Source organism: Mauremys reevesii, linkage group 10 (assembly GCF_016161935.1).
Source record: "Mauremys reevesii isolate NIE-2019 linkage group 10, ASM1616193v1, whole genome shotgun sequence".
NCBI classification, from domain to species: domain Eukaryota; kingdom Metazoa; phylum Chordata; order Testudines; family Geoemydidae; genus Mauremys; species Mauremys reevesii.
The window spans coordinates 38,825,065-38,849,733 of NC_052632.1; the positions used below are offsets into that span (position 1 = coordinate 38,825,065).

Here is a 24,669-nt window from a genome sequence, read left to right on the forward strand (position 1 = left end):
GGTCAGGAGTTGATGCTTTCGGCTTCCTTCCAGTACTATTTAAAATTAATATCAAGGAATATGCTACTGTTTTCTCCCTCATTTTGTAGCAAGAGAATTTACTTGATGTTTGAGAAACAATCATTTCCATAGTTACCGATTGGGAAATCACAAACAAGAATTCACCTGACATTTCTGACATCTGAAAAAAACTAAGAACCCCCCTACAGCTTGGCTCAGCTCTCTGACATTATGTATCAGTAGAAGAAAGGCAGAGAATTCTGTAAATAGTTCCTGCCCTGAGAAAAAACTTTCAGCCTGCAGGCTGTCCCTAGAAGCTGCCTGCCCCATTCCCCTTGCCCCCATCCCCAAAACACACCTCTGAAGCTCATCAGCTATCAAAGTGTTCTGCTCCTCCCCAGAGAGGATAGGCCTGACTTTAGAAGCAATTAGAGCATGGGCTATTTTAGGATTACTTCCTAACCACCTGGAATATCTTATTAAAGCAGAGCTCAGATGTCAAAAGCAGTTTCAGTTACCACCTACAAAAGCCAGAGTTAACTCTTTCCTCAAAAATAAGTTACTGGAATAGGTCACTGACAATTACAAACAACTTGTTTTTCATTCCAGCCTCTTCAAGCCCCAAACCTCCAAATTATTCACCTAAAAACTCCCATGATTGAGCTGTTTAGAACTCAAGAGTACTAATATTCCAACCCTCTGGACAGCGGCCAGAGTCTTAATTTTCCCCAAGAACCAAAATCCTGTGTCCAACTCAAAGGATCCAGGACCTAAAGGTTCACCACTAAAAGTCAAAACATCTGCATCTCAGGCATGAGACTCGCCTCTTGGAAAAACTCTCAAAGTTTTAATATACCTTTGTTATTTAAATATTTTAACGAGACTCAGCTGAGGTCTGATAAGGTTTATGAGACTATGATGTCGGACTTAAATCCCATTATGTATTAAAGTTGAAGTTTAGTATTCACACAAAGTAAGGAGGCATTAGCACATTGGCTTGGAGCCTCACCTGCCAATGTACCTCAAACTTGATCTGCTTCGTCCATCACTACTATTTCAGTCCTAGTGTTTCTAGACAGACTTCAAACATTATGGTGGTTTCCCAGTGACAAATATCTATCTAGACACTAAGCTAAATGTTACTGTGAAAAACCCTTTTCTATCCTATCTCACTAGGTTAACAGCAAACACTGAGTTAATGGGAAATGTACAAAGGGGTGATTTCAGGATTATCAGAGAATCAACAGAAATTCCTCTTGTGGGTGGGGCTGAGCCCTAGGAAGTGAAACAGATGCCAGTATAAAGAAAACTGTTGTACTACAAAACACAGATAAGATCAGGATTACTGCCCTGAGCTGCAAACTCTCAGGCACTGTAAGAACCAAGTTATAATTATTACATACACACCTTCCGTTGTCTGGTAAAACTTTGTAGGAGCTGAAAAATCCTGTCCACTCTTACTAGCAAGACAGCACAATTCAACATCTATGGCTTTGAAGGTACTTCTTATTCTAGTGATCTCAAGATTAAGTGGAGGAAATAAAAAAGGACTGAAGTGCATGAATTCGGAATTAGACAGTTACACCTTTTAATAAAGATTCCTTTACAACTCTCCCCCAGCTGTGCAGCTGCTGTAATTGCCTGTGGTTTCCTGGCACAGGAAACCAATGGAAGACAAGAACTCCATAGTATTGGGGTACTGCTGAATTGGGCCCTTGAAAAAAAGTAAACCAAAGACTGGGCGATGCAATTTCACAATGCTGATTGTATTTAATTTTCAAATAAATCTGAGCTTTGTTGTGTGGCTGGGGAGAAGAGATTTGCACTGGCATACAGCATAGCCATTCCCCATATTCACCTTGAAGGTACCCAAACTGCTCAAGATAGTTAAGACCAGAGCAGATTGTGAAGAACTTCAAAAAGATCTCACAAAACTAAGTGATTGGGCAACAAAATGGCAAATGAAATTTAATGTGGATAAATGTAAAGAATGCACATTGGAAAAAATAACCCCAACTATACATACAACATGATGGAGGCTAATTTAGCTACAATGAGTCAGGAAAAAGATCTTGGCGTCATCGTGGATAGTTCTCTGAAGATGTCCACGCAGTGTGCAGAGGCGGTCAAAAAAGCAAACAGGATGTTAGGAATCATTAAAAAGGGGATAGAGAATAAGACTGAGAATATATTATTGCCCTTATATAAATCCATGGTACGCCCACATCTCGAATACTGTGTACAGATGTGGTCTCCTCACCTCAAAAACGATATTCTAGCACTAGAAAAGGTTCAGAAAAGGGCAACTAAAATGATTAGGGGTTTAGAGAGGGTCCCATACGAGGAAAGATTAAAGAGGCTAGGACTCTTCAGCTTGGAAAAGAGAAGAGTAAGTGGGGCCATGATAGAGGTATATAAAATCATGAGTGATGTTGAGAAAGTGAATAAGGAAAAGTTATTTACTTATTCCCATAATACAAGAACTAGGGGTCACCAAATGAAATTAATAGGCAGCAGGTTTAAAACAAATAAAAGAAAGTTCTTCTTCACGCAGCGCACAGTCAACTTGTGGAACTCCTTACCTGAGGAGGTTGTGAAGGCTAGGACTATAACTATGTTTAAAAGGGGACTGGATAAATTCATGGTGGCTAAGTCCATAAATGGCTATTAGCCAGGATGGGTAAGAATGGTGTCCCTAGCCTCTGTTCGTCAGAGGATGGAGATGGATGGCAGGAGAGAGATCACTTAAGCACTTCCCAGCCATGATCACCTAGGCCAGTGTTTCCCAAACTTGGGCCGCGGCTTGTGTAGGGAAAGCCCCTGGTGGGCTGGGCCGGGCCGGTTTGTTTACCTGCCCCATCCACAGGTCCAGCTGATCGCAGCTCCGACTGGCCACGGTTTGCTGCTCCAGGCCAATGGGAGCTGCTCGAAGCAGCGCAGGCCAATGGACGTACTGTCCGCCGCTTCCATCAGCCCCCATTGGCCTGGAGCAGCGAACCGGCCAGTGGAAGCCACAATTGGCCGCACCTGCAGACGGGGCAGGTAAACAAACCGGCCCAGCCCGCCAGGGGCTTTCCCTACACAAGCGGCGTCCCAAGTTTGGGAAACACTGATCTAAGCTATGTCTACACTACCGTGGTAAGTCGACCTGCGCTACGCAACTCTAGCTACATTATTCACATAGCTGGAGTTGATGTACCTTAGGTTGAGTTACTGGGGGGAGGGGGGGTGTCGAGAGAAGAAACTCCCATCAACTTACCTTACTCGTCTCATCGGGGGTAGAGTACAGGGCTTGACTGGAGAGCGATCTGCTGTTGATTTGGCAAGTCTTCACTAGACCCGCTAAATTGACTGCCGGTGGATCAATCTCAAAGCATCGATCCCAGCTGTAGCGTAGATGTACCCCTAGTCTAACTAGTACACCTGTAAAGCAGCACTGGAACAACAAGCTACAGGCATTGTTAAAGGCAAACACTTAAGCCAAATTTGGAATTTATAATCCCATGCAGATGGAGTTGCATGGGATATAAACCAGCACCAAATCTGCTCCCTGGAAATTGGATCAGAGCATTCCAATTAAAAAATTAAACCCTTTTGCCTTACAGCTCAAAGATAACAGGGCCAATAGAACCATGAAGACCAAGACACACTGACTTCTCCTAGATAATTTTAAAAGGATATGTGGAGCCAGAAATTCAAGATCAGGTGAGCACAACTGTACACAAATTAATTTATGCATGAAATTATGCTTGTATATTGGGTATATCATTTTGTTATCTAACAGGCCACTAACATGCACAAATACCTTATTTTGTGCATGAACATCAAATATGTGCATGCAATTGTACACACCCAATCTTGAAAATCTGGCCACAGAGTAAATTTCAATTATTTTTCTGTCTCTCTCTACTGTATAATTTGGGACATTTAACAAAAATAGCATCTTTGTTTCTGAGACGTTTATCTGCTCTGGCTGCTTATTTCCCATTTTAAGTTACAACTTCAATGGTGACCTCAGCTGTGGTGCAACATCAGTCATCTGCACAGCTAAGAGAGGATAAGGAATTCAGATGGGGAATAAATGAATTCAAAGAAGGAAAAGCAGGTAAATTCTTAAGAATCAAATAATTTGTTTTCATGCAAGAGTTCTTTGCAATAAAGAGGAACTAAATGAACATGTGATACACACAGTTGCTAGTAGAGAAAATTGTTTTCCATTACATGACAGCTTTTTAAAGGTGACCCACAAGTGGAATTGGAAATCCATATTAAGAAGTGTGCACTGAGTGCTCCAAATAAGGTGCAGGGCATTTAGCATGTAAAACAATTAATTTGTTCCCATGATTTCCGATCCCTTTGGATTACCAGGTATCCCCTCTGAATAGTACCCCAGCATCGATTATATTTAAAGCAACACAGCACCCATTGAACTTCTGCCACCCTTTCCCAGAGCTGGTTTATAGTGATCACTCTAAGTGGGCTTCTCTTTGCAAACACATAATATCTTTCTAAAAGTTTAGGTCAAGATTTTGAAAAGTTACTAGTGGTTTTGGGTATACAACCTGAGACACCTGATTTTTTAGAAGTACTGAGCAGCAACCCTCTGAAAATCAGGTCCTTTTAAAGTGTTATGAGGCACCCAAGGTCAGTAGGCACTTGAAAATCCTGGCCTTATTATTTATAGCCCATGAAAGGATACAAGTACTAATGTATACACTTTGATATCTACAATCAAAGTGGCATAGCAGTGGTATAGCGTGCTGCTGAGCATACCAGCCTGAGTTCGAAGAGGATTCTCTGGGACCTGAACTGGAAAGGCAGCAGCAGAACTGAACTGGCTGTAATCTGCTCAGCAGTGAGGCTCTTTCCAGTAACCAAAGAAACTGCCAAGCTATGCTTAAAATTAGACCAACTCTCACCCAACCGTCTGCTAAAAGCAACATTTTCACCCGCAGAATTAAAATCTCATTTCTCTTCAGATGAAGACGGGCAGCCCACATCTCCCTTTCTATAGGAGCCGTGGGAAACCTCGGCTGTCGGAGAGCTGATGTCTTTACACAGGATTTGAGTAGTGCTAGAAGAGACTGAGCCTACCGCATCCCTCCGCCCTTCTTTCGGAACAGCAACCCCTTGACAAGCAGCTAACACTCCCTCCTTGTTTTGTGCTGACAGGATTCCCACTGCCCGTGTCAGAAGCTGAGCCAGCTCTTTTGTCTGCTGGCTTGTTCTACAATTATTTACTTGGCTGTCCAAAGCTGAGTATGTCTCTAAAAGTAGCCAGACATCTATGCTGGTATTCATCTTTCTACTGCCCTACTAATAGGTCCCTTCCAGAGGATCTCAGTCTTATGCTATGAAGTAAAAAACATTTCAGAAGACCCCATTTTAAAAAGAAAATAACTATCAAAAGAAGAAATACAAATGACTTTCCACTCCATAATTAATAGCAAAAACTAGCTAAATATAACCTACAAATATCATGAGATTGTCATAAAGTTTACCCCCAAAATCTGATCTAGCCTAAAATGGTCATACCCTGCTGGTGAATGTCCCTCCAGGCTCAACATCTGTACAGTATTAAAACTGAAGATAACATTTTCAAAATGCACATAAGTGACTTTTGTGCCTAAGTACCATTGACAGTCAATGTGAGTTAGGCACTTCTGAAAATTGTACCCATTATCTACTACTTCGTTGTTCAGTTAAAAATACTACTGCTAAAATTTGTACACACTTTAAAAACATTTGGGCTCTACAACCTAAAAAAAATGTTATCCCTGCTTGCTGCAGTCACAGCATCATTTAATCAGCTCCTCTTCCCAATGTTGTGCCAACATCACTAATGACACTGGTGCATAAACAAGCAAGCAAAACAAATGAGCTTGAACTTACATCTTCAAAAATAGAGTGTGGAGAAAGACATTTGTAAATGGTAGAGGATGAAATGATGATGTATTTAATATTCTGAAGCTTCTAAAAAGGGCAGCACAAATCATTTTAAAAGCTACATATTAGTTAAATATAAAGACAGATACATGTGTTTTTAAGGTATTTTACCTCACCAGGAAACCAAAAAAAAATCATTTAAATAGCAGAAGAAAAATATCTGCCTGCTCTTTCTTGCATTCAGAAATCACCACACAAGCTTGATCCCATTTCATCTGAAGCCAGTGGTAAAACTACCAGTACCTTAAGTGTGACTAGCATGAGACAGAACCTATCATCTTGCAGTTAAATTGTCACTCTCCTACATGGAGACTCCAACTGAGGGCACAATCAACCTTTGATACTTACCCTACCCAAAGTGAGCATGATTTACCAGCAGTATTTTACACAACCACAGTGATTTTCATCTGTGCATGTCAAAGTGCTTTACAAACACTGGGCCACATTCATGCATGCAGCAGAGATCCATGCAACACTACAGTCAGGAAGGCCACAGAGGTGGGGAGTAAAGTTAGTTGTAAACCCCCTTTTATACTTCCTGGATTCTAGAACAAACTTGGCAGGTCCAAAACTACATGAGGTTGCAACAGACCCTACAGGGTCACATGGCAGCTGAGGACAGCTGAAGTACAACAGCAATGAGAGCTTTTAAGCATGTAAGCCAGGATGGAGCTGTAACAATATCACTATGCCACCTGGGGAATCTTATGCCAGAGGTATTACCTGAGCACCAGAGCCGGCAAGTTGGTAGCCCTTATGGTTTGTCAGAGTGGCATAAAGGGGCTGCTGTGGGGCTGTGAATCAAGCCTATTAACTTACAAAGCTCCATAATTTCTTGCAAGATACGAAAGTATTATACTGAAGCACAAAGAAAGTCAGGAGCCAAAACAGTCTTCTGAGTCAACATGGAAATACAAGCCTATACACCTCAATATGATCAGCAGCTACTACAAAGGAGCCTAAAATTCCAGGTTTCCATTTTTTAAGGCTGCTACAATGTGCCACCAAGGAGCCTTGCTGTGCTGTCAGCTCCCTGACTGCTATGTCGTATCAAGAGACTGGAAAAAGGGAACTAGTCTTCCCTTCAACCACTATACTCCAGTTTAGAAAGCGCAGCAAGTTTTGAAGCAATTTCTCCAAAGACCTCGTCACCTGAATGACATACCCACCTAGTTTCCTGAGACCAGTCTGAATAATTCCTCACTCAAATTAGCCACTCTTGAGCAACAAGCACTTTGGAGTATCAGCTGGCAGGCTGCCAAATCCTACAGTTGTTTAGTTAGTGTGCTCACCAGCATGGAGAGTCCAGAATCCCATTTACCACTGACCTGGCAACTTTCACGGAATCCTGCCAAGTGCATCAACATGGAAGCTAGTGAATCAGGATATGAGCTTGATGCAGGAATTACTGGGTGATATTCCATGAGCTGTGTCATGTTATGCTGGTCAAATAAGAATCTTTCCCCACTGAAAAAACCTATGATGGTGTAAAGCAAAGCCCTCTGGTCTCTGACCCACAGTATTTAGGGGACAGGCTTTGAACTGTCAGCACTCATAGCAAACATTCAGAAGTCTATGATTCATCATAGGCCATCACTAAGGAGCTCCAATCTTCCCACTTATTCACAGGATTTCCAAGGGAGAAACTCTCTGTCTATAGAGAAAGAGACTTCCACAGCAGAGTTAATTCAACCCACCTTAACAGCACCTAATGGAACCCTTACCCAAGCTCACCCACACTATAGCTTGTAGCAAAGAGCAGCTAATCCAACCCCCACACCTAAACCTTAGAACCAATCTCAACCCACCGATGGGCTGTTCCTAACCTAACAGAGCTAATCTTAACTCTATAAAGCACCCTAGCACTACACTAAAGAAATGCCCATTTATGATGAAGCACACAGTAAAGTGAAGAGCCCTTAGCTGTACTGGCATATAGCTTCAAGCACTGGTAATTATTGATTCAAGCCCAATATTAACATCCTGCTGTAACTATTCAATAAGCAAGTCAATCACTTTCCATCCACTCATGAAATACAAAATGGCTGTGCTTCTTAGATGATCAGGAATGGGATATGAACTTTCTCCCCAAAAGGACACAGGTTCAAATTCTGGCCAACTTCATAGCAACTGGAAGTCTTTACTACCTGAGGGCTCACAGATGGTTAATGTGAAATAAATTAAGTCAGTTGCTAACAGACAGGTGCCTATATCAAAATTAATCACAACAACTGGTACTAACTAGCCCCATGCTGACAGTCTCAGCAGAAAGGAGACAGAATGAATGAGCCAAAAAGACCAAACTCCTTTTTCACCTCTAGCAGTGACCCTTGTTGATCAGGCTTTAATTTACCTCTTCTATGTACAGTTAGAGAGCTGCACCCCCAGAGCTGTCAAATATAGCCCCTTTTACAAGTACTAAATTCACTTTTGAAAGAAAGAGCCTTTGTTCAGAGAGAAGAGATGTCAGAACTGACCTGCTTGAGCTGCTCATCCATTCTCCAGGTCTGCCGCCCAGATGGGGAACCAGAATATGATTGTTTAGTAGTGTCTTTACCCTGCTCCTCCTTTTCCTGCTGTCCCCGCTGAAGTCCTGGGGCTGGAAGAGGATTCGAAGTAGCAGCCACTCTTTGGTTGTGATGGGAAACTTTTTGAGAATGAAAATACTTCAAAGTAGAACAGGCATCTTTCCCAGTCATTTCGGTGTCCTCCTCAAGATCTCCATCTTCCAAACCCTCTTCCTCTTCATCCTCTTCTTCATCCTCTTCCGGTTCTGAGGTCACACTGCTCTGATCAAAAGCTCGGGTGGCCCCAATTACAGGTGGAACTTTGGCCAAAGGACCAAGTGCTTGGCTGCCCGAAGCCCTGCCAGATGTGGCTGCTAGAACAGCCTGCTGTGCTGCTAGCTGCTGAGTATAAAGCAGCTGGGTTTCTCTCATTTGCCTCTGCTGTCTCTCTCTGGAATCCATCTGCAGAGGACCTTGCTGCTGTTGCTGCTGCTGCTTCTGCAGCTGCTCAACAACAGCCTCTAGCTTCATCCCGCAGTTAGCATGGCTGTGAAAAGACAGCTTTTCTATCCAGCAGGGCTCAAGCCCCGACCTTCAGAGATCAATAGAACCTGAAAGATAGATAAATATTTGTATGAATATAACACACTTTCATCTTCTTCCCTGTCACAGGATAAGCAGGCTGCAAAGCCAGTCCTCTTTCCAGTTCAGGAGACCGTGAAATAGTAAACCTAGAGTTTCACAACCTCAGGCTCAAACTTGCACTTGATTTTCAGTGTGTTTAAATTGTATTTTCAAACTGAACACACGACAACATAACCTCAGTTTTACAAACTGCTTACCTGAAGTGTTTGCCCCCCTGCCCTAAGAGCATATTCTTCACTGACCCCTCTCCCACAAGTTTTACTAATTACCTTTAAAGCGTTCGATTTTAAATTTAGATTTCAATCTTACTCCATATACTATCTGAAGGAATTGCACATCATAATAATTGCACTAAGTGCATGCTTTTTAAGAAAATATTTATAATCCTGTATCAAATACTATTGTCTTTGCAGGTTATTTCATGCCTCATGATTTTAAAGAAGTTCCACATGCTCCCTGAGATCTTAGTAAAAACAGGGCTCTTTTAGCAGTTGTTACTCTTCTGAGTAATTTGGATGTCATGAAAGTAAAGATCAGCCTACCCCCAAAATAGCTAGTCACTGGGAAACCTTTACCCCACCTTCTCCACACACAACTCTGCCAATGCACCTAACATCCCAAGATGGGACACTCTCTGTTTTTCTAATTAGAGGATGCACAGGGCTTTGTTAGCACTCCATTTTGATCTACAACATCCCTTGCTCTTCCAGTATTAGGCACCTCTTGAACAGAGACTAGCAGACCTGACTAGAACCAGGTATACAGTTGAGACATACTAGGCAAATCCTGGGAAGACAATTTTCAAAGGCTAAAGGAGAATGTGCATTTCCAGGCATTATGACAGAAATCAGAAATGTAAGTAGATCTAACTGCTAAGTAGCTGCCCTTCAAGACTTACCAGTAAATCAGAACACAGTCAATAAAGTACGAGAAACAAAGGAAAGGCAGCCAGCAAACAAACTAAGGAAATCCTCCTTCCACCCACATAACCAGCACTGTGGTATGCAATCTAACAAACACCAGGTCCTTAAAAAGGAAGATAGTTTGCTAATGCTCTACGGTTAAACGCAAGAAAACACATTTCTGTAGGCAAGTCAAATACACTAATTGACGCAATTTCCACACAGTTCCAAAATAGGAGAAAAGACCTCAAATGTCCCTAGATTCTCCTTAAAAAAAGAGATTCAACAATATCTTCCGCAAACATAATACAATTGATTTTAAATTGTGCAAGTTACAATACCAGAGACATTTTTCTCAGCAAATCATTTCCTGTATTAAGCAACTATTGTCATAAATAAAATCATTCCAATGACAGGTCTACCAGCATTCTTAACTATCATATTTCAATACATCCTTTAGCTTAAAAGTGAAGCAACAGACAGTTCGAATGTCAGTAACAATCATACATCATCTGGCATGCGATTAGGGCATCAGACACTCCTCAGGCACAATACACAGCCTGGCATTGGTGTTATAATACATACACATCTCCCTTGTACAATAATAATGAACTGGAATGTGGATTCTAACATTAAGCACAAACCAGATTGTTTATTACTGTGCCTAAGGCATGTGTATAAAACTCCCACAACACACCTTATTGTGTAGCACTGCACCTGAGGCATATTAGGGTGTCAACTATCATATCTCAAATGTAGCAATACACAACAGGGTGTGCAGTTAATACATGCCTCATGTGCAACACAATAAGAAGTGATTAGTGTGTGATTAACTTCAGGAAAACACACCTCAGATGCAGAAACACAGCCCTGGTATGCAGTTCCAATGTGTCTCTCACAGCTCTGATACAATAATGTATGAAAGGTTATACCAAGATTTATACATTTCTCCTGGATTAGACATGAATGTGAACCCCAAAGGGCTCCAGGGGAGTTGGATTAGATGACCTCCTGAGGTCTCTTCCAACCCTAATCTTCTATGATTCCAGAACCAAAGATATAGTAACCACACCCTGATTAAGTGTCAATGTGATTGTAAAAAGATATTCAACATTTCAGAGTGTTTTAAGTAAATAAAGATACTTACAACAAAGAGTACAAGATCAGGATACAATTTTTTAAAAAATTCTCCATCTGGATTGCTATTACTACTTTAGATTATTAAAAATAGTTTTAACATCTGATTTTCTTTCAGTATTAGTATTTGCTTAACTTTTTGATTTACAACCAACTCTGGTCAGTGAAATTACTCAGTTTAACTTTTGCATTCTCGTGCAGTAACCCAACCTCATGTGGATTTCCATCCTGGAAGAACAATTAAAGAAAAAGCCTTCCCATCTGAATTTTTAAACCTTCCTTCTTTGTTTTAACCAAACCTAATTATTGCAATTAAACCACACTGTGTGCTTCTGACAGCTTTGAGTGGGGCTATAAAAAGGACATTTTGAAACAGAAAAAATGCTTAAAAGTATACAATTCAAGCTCCTCTGAAAAGAAATGAGAGGCTTTAGAAAGTAGTAAACAAAACTGTGAATGCTCCCTGTATTTTCAGGCAGGCTCCACTATGGAATGTTCCTGCTCCCCCAAGTTTTTATTATCCCCTCTATATCTAGTTCTCACACCAGATCACTGTAACCTACTTCCCTAAACCAGCCCCCTAACTAACCACTTTCACCCATAACCTATCACCCAACCAACTCCTCCCACCATAGTCATGCCAATCAACCCTATAGTCTGTCCCTCAACCAAACCAAATCCCTCTCCCCAGTAAGCAACCACACAAACCCCACTAACCCAGAGCCAGTCATTCCAACCAACCCCACAACCTGCCCCAACCAACCCACTCCTCAACACTCATAACCTCGTCCTCACAGAGCCCCCCCACTAGTTCCCCCAGCCGCCCTATAACCAGTCACATATCCTGCCCCACAAAACCAACTGACAATTAGCCCCCCCATAACCACCCCTTTCCCTCCCAACCTCTTCAAACCACCTCTAACCCCCATAACCAACCCTTCTCCTCCAAACCAGCTTCTCCAAAACCTTCATAACTAGCCCTTCAACAACAACCCCATAGCCTGCCTTCACACCCAGCCCCCCCACCTCAAACTCACACCCAGCCCCCCCACCCCTACCTCACACCCAGCCCCCTCAACCTGCCCTCTACCTCGCACCCAGTCCCCACCCCCTACCTCTACCCCTACCTCGCACCCAGCTCCCACCCCTACCTCTACCTCGCACCCAGTCCCCACCCCCTACCTCTACCCCTACCTCGCACCCAGCTCCCACCCCTACCTCGCACCCAGCCCCCGCAGCCTGCCCTCGCACCCAGCTCCCACCCCTACCTCGCACCCAGCCCCCGCCCCTACCCCTACCTCGCACCCAGCCCCCGCAGCCTGCCTCCAGCGGGAGCAGAGGGGCCATTACCTCCTCAAGAGCGAGGGGAGCGGGTCGCTGCAGGCCCGCGCGCAGCCACTCGACTCTGACCGTCACCCCTCCCCCGCCCCCCTTAGCAAGACCGGAAACGGGGCTGGGAGGGGGCGGGGCGCATAGCGGAAGCTACGCCATTAGCCTCCCCTCCCCCCGCAGAGAGAACGCTGACCGGAAGTAGCTGTCAGGAGGCGGAATCAGGTAGAGGAACTGGGGCGAGTAGGCGGGCCGTTATCATCAGCAGCCAATGGGCGCACCGAGCCGGGGCCGGGTTTCCGGTTCCGGTGGTGATAAAGCGGTGCTGGGCGCGGGCGCTACTGACTGCTGCGGGGAAGTTGCTGAGCAGTGCCGGAGCGTGTGTGGGCAGCCGGTGCAGGTACCGGGGTGCGGGGAAGGGGTGCAGCGGATCTCCGCTGTTGAGGTGGCTGGCTGGCTGTGTACAGCCTTCTGGGTGCTGTGGGCTGGGCGTGGCAAGCAGGGCCCGCCGCCCCCGTGGCACCCCTCCCCCGCGACACGAAGCTGCAATCAGCCCAGCAAAATGGGCGCAAACCCCTCATGTGAACACGCTTAAACCACTTCGGTTATGGCGTAACCTGGTGCTACTCGTGGCGGGGGAGGAGGAGGGCTGGGAATAAGCCTCGGGATTCCCAGACTCGCCCGGCACAGCCGTTGTCTGGAGTGCAAGGACTGCGCCAGTTTAACTAGCTCAGACTTAAACTCCCCTTCCTAGGTTGCTGCTAGTGCCTAGTGTACAATCACTTAACCTGGCTGAATGCTTGTCTCTGTGCCTGGCCGGAAGTAGAGCCAGGTCATGTGAGCGGATGGGATCTCCCTCAGATGAGACATCTTTATGCACCCTCCCTATAAAGGCCTGCAGCCTTGCTCCTAGGCTCTCATGTTAGTTTCTAACCCCGGATCCTTGTCCTCTTGCCTCAGTGGTAATCTAAGTAGGGCTTATGGGGAGGGTAGTCAGATATTGACAAACCCTTGTTCTCTGTCCCCCTTACTGTTTCTCAGATTAAATCAAAATGGCTGATGAAGAAATTGCTGCCCTCGTTGTTGATAATGGCTCTGGGATGTGCAAAGCTGGCTTTGCTGGGGATGATGCTCCTCGAGCTGTGTTCCCTTCCATCGTGGGACGCCCCAGGCACCAGGGTGTCATGGTGGGCATGGGGCAGAAAGACAGCTATGTAGGTGATGAGGCCCAGAGCAAGAGAGGTATCCTCACCCTGAAGTATCCCATTGAGCATGGCATCGTCACCAACTGGGATGATATGGAGAAGATCTGGCACCATACTTTCTACAATGAGCTGCGAGTTGCCCCCGAGGAGCACCCAGTCCTGCTCACTGAAGCCCCCCTGAATCCCAAGGCCAACCGAGAGAAGATGACACAGATCATGTTTGAGACCTTCAACACCCCAGCTATGTATGTGGCTATCCAGGCTGTGCTGTCCCTGTATGCCTCTGGGCGTACCACTGGTATCGTCATGGACTCTGGGGATGGGGTCACCCACACAGTGCCAATCTACGAGGGCTACGCCCTGCCCCATGCCATCCTGCGTCTGGACTTGGCTGGCCGTGACCTGACTGACTACCTCATGAAGATCCTGACGGAGAGAGGCTACAGCTTCACCACCACGGCCGAAAGGGAAATTGTGCGTGACATCAAGGAGAAGCTCTGCTACGTTGCCCTGGACTTCGAGCAGGAGATGGCCACGGCTGCTTCATCTTCCTCCCTGGAGAAGAGCTATGAGCTACCTGATGGCCAGGTGATCACTATCGGGAATGAAAGGTTCCGGTGCCCAGAGGCCATCTTCCAGCCCTCCTTCCTGGGGATGGAGTCCTGTGGCATTCACGAGACCACTTTCAACTCCATCATGAAGTGTGACGTAGATATCCGAAAGGACCTCTATGCTAACACAGTGCTGTCTGGTGGTACCACCATGTATCCTGGCATCGCTGACAGAATGCAGAAGGAGATCACGGCCCTGGCACCCAGCACAATGAAAATCAAGATCATTGCCCCACCAGAGCGTAAATATTCTGTCTGGATTGGTGGCTCTATCCTGGCTTCTCTCTCCACCTTTCAGCAGATGTGGATCAGCAAGCAGGAATATGATGAGTCTGGCCCATCCATTGTCCATCGTAAATGCTTCTAAAGAGGGTCCCAGCAGGTGTGCTCAGCCTCTGCTGATGGGGTTACACACAGTATAATTGTCAGGGCAAATGTATTTACCAAATTGAGTAGTTACTTGTAAACTTTGCCCTTGAAAAGCCTTTCGTGTTGGACCAATATTGTTTGATTTACTCACCTCCCCTTATGTTTAACTTGAGTATTCCTTTGATGTACTGTGTAGTAACTATACCCTGTGCATCTTAAGCTCTGTTACAGGTTGCACATGTGACCAAGGTTACAATTCTCTATTAGTGAAGAGAGAGCGCTACCTGTTAGGCTTTAGTTTTCCTGTGGCTTACTAGTGACCCTTTACTCCCCCACCCCCCAGCTATAAATTCCCTGGGGCTGGAGACTAGACTAAGGGTGGTTGACTTTACAATGTAACTTTGATGTAATGGCATCTCAGAAGTAGATTTGTAACTAACCCTAAAGGTGATAACTGTAATGTCACTGACAGCTCCTTGTATAATGCAAACTAATAAACTTCTGTGGTTTAAAAAGTTGTCATAATTGTATGCCAGGAATCACACATGGTCTGCCCTCCAGGCTGAATAAGCCTGGTCATCTCACTTTTTTTAATAAAACCATCATATATTGGCTAAATCATAATTCTAACTCTTGCATGCCAAATTGGTTATATACCAAAGGCCTCAGTAGGAACAGTTGTGCTGGACACATGTACTCTGCCACTCCAAAGTGGAGAGCACAAATTCTTTAAATATTGAATTTGTGGTAATGGGGTATTGGAGCTATCATCATCGTACTCAGTTTGTAGATGGGGGAGGGGCTCCTTTATGCATTGTTCTGACATTGAAAGAAAGTAAGGAAGAAGGGGGAACAAAAGTTCTGATATCTCGATGCAAAGGAAGCTAACGCTATTTCTAATGGTGTTGCAAGTAGGGAGATATCTAAAAGCAAAACCAGTGTAATATAATGCAGTTAACTCACATTTCCTGATTATTTTTTTTAGGAGTAATAACTTTGCTGTTGTATAAAGAATACTTTCCTCTTAAGATTCCCTGTAGCTCAGTGTTTTTCAAACTGGGGCTGCTGCTTGTGTAGGGAAAGCCCCTGGTGGGCTGGGCTGGTTTGTTTACCTGCTGGGTCTGCAGGTTCGGCCGATTGCGGCTCCCACTGGCTGCAGTTCACTGCTCCAGGCCAATGGGAGCTGCTGGAAGCAGCGCAGGCTGAGGGATGTACTGGCTGCTGCTTCCAGCAGCTCCCGTTGGCCTGCAGTGGCAAACCGTGGCCAGTGGTAGCTGCGATTGGCCAGACCTGCAGATAGGGCAGGTAAACAAACCAGCCTGGCCCGCCAGGGGCTTTCCCTACACAAGTGGCAGCCCCAGTTTGAGAAACACTGCTATAGCTGAATGGCATTGCGGTGGAGTATTTTACTGCCTCCATTGTTGTCTAGCTGAAAATGGCTTTCTACAAGGTTAACACCAGCAAAACCATGCAAAGTTGCAGTAGTTGTCCTGCAAAGAGTAACTTGCAATGAAGGTATAGAGTTTTCCCTACGTATAGTAAAATGAGACCTTACCCATGGTTCTAAAAACTACCACTTTGACCTTTTTTGGAGTTGTCTTGGGGTTGGGGAAGAGAAGATACTAGAACTTGCTGTTTCCTTCAAATTCTCAGTAGCCTACAATAGCATAGAAAAGTGAGAATTTCTAAACAGTCTAGCAGCTGCCCCTATACAAGTGATCAAGACTGACTCTTCAATCTCCCCCAGTCCTCAATCATGCAGTTTTCTTTTAAAATGGTCTTGTTCTGTGGGTGGGTAGGTAGGGGGAAAATACAGTCCTCAAACATCAAAATCTGAGTGCAGACCAACTGATTACCTCCCAGCTTCAGTCTGCCCCAAAATGACCTCACCTCTTGTTGCCCCAGCACAATGCAAGCTAATACACAATTTACTTGCTAGTTTAACCCCTGAGTTCCTTCCAGCAGTACAGATTCCCAGATTTCTCCCTTTTGTGTGTGTGCCTCTTGGGTTGGCTTTCCCCATGGATACACTCAGTTCTACCTGAATTTCTAGTCCTCTTGGTTCCTCAGTCACTTCTCCTCTTAACTAGCTCTTCCTCTTTCTCAGGGACTAGAGCCTTGGATGGGACCCCACTCCAGCTAGGGTCAGCCTCCTACAATGCAGAAACCCAACCTAAAGTGCTACTTTGGACTATGGTAACAAAGTTTTTAGGAGGTTTTGCAGTGTTGACATCTGAAACCAGACTTAGCAGCAGTTTCTCATTAACACATTTTAAAAGAGATGAGGGTAGGGGATGAATTTTTTTCTTTTAGGTGGGACTCAACTGTTACCTGTTTTAATTACAATAAATAATACTCATTACTTCTAAACGGTGGTGGCAAACTTGTTACACAAGCCAATATGCATTTAAGGAAGTGACATGTTTTTAGAGACTTAACTTACTTGTGGGTCTTGTCTATTCTAAAGAGACCACTGAAAGATGACTACAAAAGCACACCATGGACAGAAATATTGTATTGCAATATTAGCTTGGACTGGAATCCTATGTGCTGGGTGCTATACAGACAGAAGAAACAGATGGTCCCTAGCCTCAGAGAGCTTGCAATCTAATCCAAATATAACACTATACTATATCTGGATTTTTAATAAGGCTTTGGACACAGTCCTGCATGACATGCTCATAAGCAAACTAGGGAAATGTGGTCTACATGAAGTTACTATGGGGGCGGGGGGTGCAGCAAGGCTAGGCGGTAATACTGCTGGAAAGGATCTGGCGATCAAAAATGAATATGAGTCAACAATATAATGCAGCTAATGAAAAAGGCTAATGTCATTCTGGGGTCTATGAACAGGAGTGTCATACATAAGAGATGGGGGCAATTGTCCTGCACTGGTGAGGCCTCAGCTGGAGTATTGTGTGCAACTGCACTCTAGGAAAGATGTGGACAAATTGGAGAGAGTCCTGAGGAGAGCAACAAAAATGATAAGAGTTTTAGAAAACCTGACATATGAGGAAATGTTGAAAAACTGGGCATGTTTAGTCTTGAGACTAGAAGACTGAGGGAGGACCTGATAATAGTCTTCAAATATGTTAAGAGCTGTTACAAAGAGGACTGGGATCAATTGTTCTGTGTCCAGTGAAGATAGGACAAGCAGTAATTAGCTTAATCTGCAGCAAAGGGGATTTAGGTTAGATATTAGGAAAAACTTTGACTATAAAAGAGTATTTAAGCCCTAGAACAGACTTCCAAGGGAGGTTGTGGAATTCCCATTGCTGGAGTTTTTTAAAAACAGGTTGGACAAACACCTGTCCGGGCTGGTCTAGGTTTACTTGGTCCTGCCTCAGCACCGGGGGACGGACTTGATGATTTCTTGAGCTCCCTTCCAGCCTGATATTTCTGTGATTCTAATTTGACACAACATTCCCCTTTCCCTCATTCCCATGCTGAGGAACCCCGTGCGCCCCTCTGATGCTCCCTGCTGGGGTCTTCTAGACATCACAGAGACTCACCACCCAGCTGAGCGCCCCTCTGATGCTCCCTGCTGGGGTCTTCTAGACATCACAGAGACTCACCACCCAGCCTGCCAAATACAACCTGTCCCCATGTGACTTCCTCCTTGGAGACACCCACATGTCCTTCTCCATGGGACACCCTGTCCATCCCCCATTCCATGGGTGCCAGTATCTCCATGATCACAGGCCCAAAATGGCATCTGGCCAGCAGAGGTGTTTTGGGTCCTGGACGCCTCTGACGTTTCCCCTGTGGTGCCATGCAACCCTGCTGTCATAGGACAGATCACAGGCTGATGGGAACTATCCCTGGTGCCATGACCCAGCTATCTCCAAAGGTCACTGTCCTTCCTGGTCCCCAAGATGCCCTGCCTGCCTGACCGACTCCTCAATACCTCCCACCCTCAGACTATGACCACTCAGCAGATTCATCACATTGTGCTGTGTTGCGGGAGATGGGTCAGAACCCAACCCCAGTCTCCCTCTTCCCAGGCTGGCAGGGGCTGCGAGCACCATTGGGCTAGAAGCCGAATGAAGCAAAGCCGTTGGTACAGGGGCAAAGCAGCCCTGCTTCCTGGCCTGTGCTGGATGTCAGCAAAACATGAGGAAACAAATGAGGTTGGGAAAGATTCGGTTTCATTCTCATTCACAATGCTGGAAGCAGAGCACTGCAGCCATTCTAACCTGGCTTCCTCCTCTGCCTGATCCTGTCCTCCACTGCATCCCCGCCCCATGGCAGGTACCTTCCCTAGTCCCCTCCCTTGCTCCATGGCAGGTACCATCCTCACACTACAGCTGGAGCTTGCATCAGCTCCAGCCTATGACAGGAACCTGGCCCCCAGCACCCACCCTCTGCAGGTAGCCATCCACAATCCCTGCTCCATGAGAGGTGAGTGCCTCTTAAATTCAGACCCACAGGAGTGTCCTCCCCCAACACTCTCATCTAGCAACAGCATTATAAGGAAGACAAAGGGCTCTGTCCTCCCCATTCCTCACTCTCAGTGGGTCTGTACCTCTTCGTGACACCCCGGCTGTTTTTAAAACAAAAACTACCCTGCTTATAAGTTTGATCCACATCCTCAGTGGTATTTACACTTCTAACTTCCATTGATTTCAGTGGGAGTTAGGAGCCTAAATACCTTTGTGGACCTGGGTCTTTTCTACAGGCTGGCCCAAGGGATGTTATTAACATGGTCAGTTTCACACTGTAGCCATATCCCTGGTTTCCCACTAGTGATGGGAGGATAGGGGCAGATTTATGCCTTATGCAGTGTTAATAAGGGCTTATCTATACTATCATTCTCACCTCCTTGGGGGCTCAGTTACCACATGGCCATCAGAGGTAAAACATAGTTCAATCTTACAATGTAGGTGGGATTAACTCACCTTCCCTAGACGGCAACATGATTTGAAAAGATGGTTGAAACACAATGTGGGCCCTTCTATGCTTCAAGGCTGATCAAGCTCCCAAAGTGACTGTATGGATGGTTCCTCAAGGTATCCTTCTGGGCTGCAGCACCGCAAGCTCTTGTGTTTGCACAGTCTGACATTTGGATCTGATCCTGCAAGGGATCCCAACACCCCCACAAAGGCCCCTTGACTCTAGTAGACGTAGGGTGCAAGGCTCCAAGCTAGTGGATTCAATTCTGGGTTGGCAGGTAAGCTACGACTTTGTACAGCTTGGCAAGCAAGTTGGACTCATGCTGTCTCCATTTGAACATTTTATTAGCAGAAGAGCAGGAAGATGACTTACTGGCTACCATCTTTTATAAACCTGCAGCAAAGCAAGTCTCTGTAATTCCTCAGAAGATGCTGCATTCAGGGCCTGATCCAAAGCCTGCTGTAGTCAATGAAGAAACCCGCATGGACTGCATCAGGCTCAGGTTCCAAGTCCCCACCTCACCACTTGATTTATAGTTTAATGCTCCCAATCATTTTCTTGGAACAATTGTAAGCAGTCTCTTGGTTGCCTGCCAAGTGTATGGCATTTAAGAGTGTTCTCCCCATAGCAAATGCCTAGAAACTATTCCTTTGCTACACTTGGGAACAGAGTAGGATCCATCAGTAAAAGGAGCAACCCCTCCTCTCCTCCCCCCATGAAAAAGAGAGCTATTCACCTTGAGAGACAAAGAAGTATTTCCTTTTTTCTGTTCTCATGAAAGAACCAGAAAGGCTGCAATCCTCACACCTGGTAGCAGAATGCAAGGCGTGTTAGTGTGGAGCAGGAGTTTGGTAAGGGGGCAGGACAGGCTAAAGACCAGGTTATGGGGTATCAGGAGGGAGGTATGGGGGTAATGATGTTAGGAGAAGTAACAGGAACACAAGCCACACCATGGCAGTAGCTATGGGATAAGGACAGGTGAGAGAAAGCAGGCACACTGCCAGCTGTCTGAGAATTTGGATAGCATTGTGTTGCTTCTCAAGGCCTCACAGCCCACACCTCCTATATTTTGTGCCTTTATTGCCTGTGTAGCAGCTGGGCACCATTGTCCTGTGCACTCACACAGCAGAATACTCACCATGTCTTTTATACCGTACACCACAATGGTGGGAATCATAGAATATCAGAGTTGGAAGGGACCTCAGGAGGTCATCTAGTCCTGCCCCCTGCTCAAAGCAGGACCAATCCCCACCTTTTTTTTTGCGCCACCACAGATCCCTAAATGGCTCCCTCAGGATTGAACTCAACTCTGGGTTTAGCAGGCCAATGCTCAAACCCCTGAGCTATCCCATATATAATCTGCCCTAGATCACAGGCAAGTCCATTGTTGCCACAGCAAAGTAACTTTGCCATATCGGTATCTGAAAGTGATAGGGACATAGAAATATTTCTAAGTATTGTACAACTTGAACTTTATACTAAAGTTGGATAAACCAGCAGCCACCAGTCCAGCACACTCAGGTGTTCAATACCATGAGAGACTCTTTCCAGGCTACTTGCCTTTGCTTATGCTAGCTGGACATTCCCATCCAGAATGCATGTAGGCAATGAAATATGTGGATGAGGTACACAGCTGCTGGCAGCCTCAAGGAATGTGATTCAAACCAGGGCACATACAGAAAAAGCAAAAAAAAAAAATCAAGGATATACAACAGCATATAAAGTTACTATTTGAGAGATCATAATGCATGGTAGTTTTACCCTGTGGAGTGATTTTGTTTGGAAAGGAAGAGAGGTAGGTAAGTTTCACCACCAACCATTAGGACCAGATCAAGAAGGTATCCTATTTAAAGGATACCACCACTTCATCTTGAGTTCATCTTTAAGATCAGTTTAGCTTCACAGTTGTGTTTTCAAAGTGAAGTGAAACAGAAGCCTGCCAAAATCTGAATTAAGGGCCACTTCTGCAAAAAGTCTGTCCAGCTGAATACAAAACTGTCCCTCCTACAAGGCTCTAGGGTGGAGTGTGTTTATTCTTTTGGAGACAGTACTCAAGGCAAGACAGGGCAGTTCCATTTAAGATAGTTATAGTGTTTAGTTTAGTCTGACTGATCTTAGAAGTGTATGACAGTTTACTAGAGTTGAGCATATGCTTTTAGTTCTCACAGTCCAAAGGCAGCTCAGAAGATACTTTTAACATCAGGAATGATATGTCCTGCCTGGAAGACAGGACATGTTGGATACCTGAGTGGATGTTATTGTGGGTTCTTGTATCTTAGTTGAAGCAGCAGGATGATGGACCTTTAAGCCAAAAAGCAAATTTCCAAAAGGCTTAAACAAATTCTTACAGTATTAAAAAGAGCTGTTTAAGCAGCCTAAAAACCCACCCCAACTTCACTCATTAGGTGAATTTCCACTATTTCTCCAGTCAATTCTCTGGGGCAGAAATTGTCCTCATCTACAGCAGAAAGTCCATTTAACATTCAGGCCTTCATACATCATATTCCTCCCCCCAGTCCATTTCTCTTGCCCATCTTTAAGAGATGTTTTACACACCATTTTCCCTCGCTGAACAAAATTAGTGGTACCCAGCAACAGCTACAGGTAACCATGCTTTTCTAATAGAAGAGAGGGCTCTTCAGGACCCTGCTGTAAATGCAGGTCAAAATTTCTTACCTAGTCAACACCAAGCTAATCTCTGTACCAAAACAGAAGCGAGACACGTTATGCAGGTTTCAGAAGTCCCCATTGCATTTTCTGGGCACTCAATCACCACACTAGGGTGATGAGATTAATCTGGCAGGCTGCAGTATAGCCTTGCAATTTAATTATGCAAACTACTAAGGAACAGGCATTTCTATTAGTACACTTGAAAGAATAATTAGCTTCTTCATGCTGATCACCCCAGTTACCCTGAACCAATTGTACAACACATTTTAAATTTTACACCACAGAAGTTTATTAGTTTGCCTTACACAAGGAGCTGTCAGTGAAAATACAATTATCACCTTTAGGGTTAGTTACAAATCTACTTCTGAGATGCCATTACATCAAAGTTACATTGTAAAGTCAACCACCCTTAGTCTAGTCTCCAGCCCCAGGGAATTTATAGCTAAAGGGGGAAAAAAGTAAAGGGTTACTAGTCAGCCACAAGAAAACTAAAGCCTAACAAGTAGCGCTCACTCACTCTCTCTACTAATACAGTTAATTGTAACCTTGGTCACATGTGCAACCTGCAACAGCTTAAGATGCACAGGGTATAGTTACTACATAGTACATCAAAGGAATACTCAAGTTAAACATAAGGGGAGGTGAGTAAATCAAACAATATTGGTCCAACACGAAAGGCTTTTCAAGGGCAAAGTTTACAAGTAACTACTCAATTTGGTAAATACATTTGCCCTGACAATTATACTGTGTGTAACCCCATCAGCAGAGGCTGAGCACACCTGCTGGGACCCTCTTTAGAAGCATTTACGATGGACAATGGATGGGCCAGACTCATCATATTCCTGTTTGCTGATCCACATCTGCTGGAAGGTGGAGAGAGAAGCCAGGATGGAGCCACCAATCCAGACAGAATATTTACGCTCTGGTGGGGCAATGATCTTGATTTTCATTGTGCTGGGTGCCAGGGCCGTGATCTCCTTCTGCATTCTGTCAGCGATGCCAGGATACATGGTGCTTCCCCCAGACAGCACCGTGTTAGCATAGAGGTCCTTTCGGATATCTACGTCACACTTCATGATGGAATTGAAAGTGGTCTCGTGAATGCCACAGGACTCCATCCCCAGGAAGGAGGGCTGCAAGATGGCCTCTGGGCACCGGAACCTTTCATTCCCGATAGTGATCACCTGGCCATCAGGTAGCTCATAGCTCTTCTCCAGGGAGGAAGATGAAGCAGCCGTGGCCATCTCCTGCTCGAAGTCCAGGGCGACGTAGCAGAGCTTCTCCTTGATGTCGCGCACAATTTCCCTTTCGGCCGTGGTGGTGAAGCTGTAGCCTCTCTCTGTCAGGATCTTCATGAGGTAGTCAGTCAGGTCACGGCCAGCCAAGTCCAGACGCAGGATGGCATGGGGCAGGGCGTAGCCCTCGTAGATTGGCACTGTGTGGGTGACCCCATCCCCAGAGTCCATGACGATACCAGTGGTACGCCCAGAGGCATACAGGGACAGCACAGCCTGGATAGCCACATACATAGCTGGGGTGTTGAAGGTCTCAAACATGATCTGTGTCATCTTCTCTCGGTTGGCCTTGGGATTCAGGGGGGCTTCAGTGAGCAGGACTGGGTGCTCCTCAGGGGCAACTCGCAGCTCATTGTAGAAGGTATGGTGCCAGATCTTCTCCATGTCATCCCAGTTGGTGACGATGCCATGCTCAATGGGATACTTCAGGGTGAGGATACCTCTCTTGCTCTGGGCCTCATCACCTACATAGCTGTCTTTCTGCCCCATGCCCACCATGACACCCTGGTGCCTGGGGCGTCCCACGATGGAAGGGAACACAGCTCGAGGAGCATCATCCCCAGCAAAGCCAGCTTTGCACATCCCAGAGCCATTATCAACAACGAGAGCGGCAATTTCTTCATCAGCCATTTTGAGTTAATCTGAGAGAGAGAGCGAGAGAGAGGGGAGCACAGATCCTGTTAGGTGCATGTAAGTTTTCAAGGAAATGTTATTGGCTACCTCCCCCATTCGCTCTACGGCAGAGAGACACTGCTGTTGTCTGGACCGGGATGTGGGTGCAGCAGGGCTCAGTCTAGGAAGCGCCCACCCCCCACAGAGGCCATGCCAGGCCCAGCCCGCCCCCGCGGACTCAGCGGCTCCGACTGGAGACCAGGGCGAGCGAGACCCAGCTCAAAGCGGCCAGCACAGCACACCTCGCCCCGCCAGCCCAGCCCCGCTCCGCCCTGTCCGCAGGGCACATACCCTCCCCCACCATCCGGTACCTAAAGCAGCGCAGTCACGTCCGGAAACTGCTGCAGCCTCTGTCTCCTTCCGCAGGCACCACGCGCGCCGCTTTATCCCCACCGGAAATGGAAACCCGCCTCCGGCCCCGCACGCCCATTGGTTGTCGCGTTGATAATCCGCCTTCCCATCCACCTATCAGAACGTCGCTGGCCGAA

The 24,669-nt window shown here is 45.6% G+C and overlaps 3 protein-coding genes across 8 annotated transcripts in view; 1 reads left to right on the forward strand and 2 right to left on the reverse strand.

Moving 5' to 3' along the window:
- The window catches only part of ARID3B (AT-rich interaction domain 3B), a 46,259-nt gene extending 33,600 nt beyond the window's left edge, over window positions 1-12,659 (reverse strand). For 3 of the 6 annotated variants that reach the window (XR_005585897.1, XR_005585896.1, XM_039493434.1), the window contains exons 1-2: window positions 12,488-12,658; window positions 8,424-9,064 (exon numbers count right to left, since the gene is read on the reverse strand). Coding sequence is in view for 4 of the 6 variants with exons in the window: in XM_039493434.1 (XP_039349368.1) it covers window positions 8,424-8,984 (561 nt within the window). In the remaining 2 variants the exon portion in view is untranslated. Of the gene's footprint in view, window positions 1-8,423; window positions 9,065-9,996; window positions 10,073-11,147; window positions 11,366-12,435 lie in introns of those variants that run through there. The other 3 variants (XM_039493435.1, XM_039493436.1, XM_039493437.1) reach the window with 3 other exon arrangements.
- A 50-nt stretch (window positions 12,660-12,709) lies between these two features.
- LOC120374144 (actin, cytoplasmic type 5) lies at window positions 12,710-15,263 on the forward strand. Its single transcript, XM_039493438.1, has 2 exons — window positions 12,710-12,866; window positions 13,508-15,263. Exon 2 carries the CDS (start codon window positions 13,519-13,521, stop codon window positions 14,647-14,649), a length of 1,131 nt encoding a protein of 376 aa, XP_039349372.1. The 5' UTR covers window positions 12,710-12,866; window positions 13,508-13,518; the 3' UTR covers window positions 14,650-15,263.
- A 7,215-nt stretch (window positions 15,264-22,478) lies between these two features.
- Window positions 22,479-24,652, reverse strand: LOC120373001 (actin, cytoplasmic type 5-like). The gene is made up of 2 exons (XM_039490733.1): window positions 24,493-24,652; window positions 22,479-24,150 (listed from the first exon to the last, which is right to left on the reverse strand). Exon 2 carries the CDS (start codon window positions 24,137-24,139, stop codon window positions 23,009-23,011), a length of 1,131 nt encoding a protein of 376 aa, XP_039346667.1. The 5' UTR covers window positions 24,140-24,150; window positions 24,493-24,652; the 3' UTR covers window positions 22,479-23,008.
- Window positions 24,653-24,669: the final 17 nt, after the last annotated feature.

Bases quoted from the DNA above. Each gene is read 5' to 3' on its own strand.
- LOC120374144 (XM_039493438.1), top strand. From the start codon at position 13,519: ATGGCTGATGAAGAAATTGCTGCCCTCGTTGTTGATAATGGCTCTGGG.
- LOC120373001 (XM_039490733.1), bottom strand. From the start codon at position 24,139: ATGGCTGATGAAGAAATTGCCGCTCTCGTTGTTGATAATGGCTCTGGG.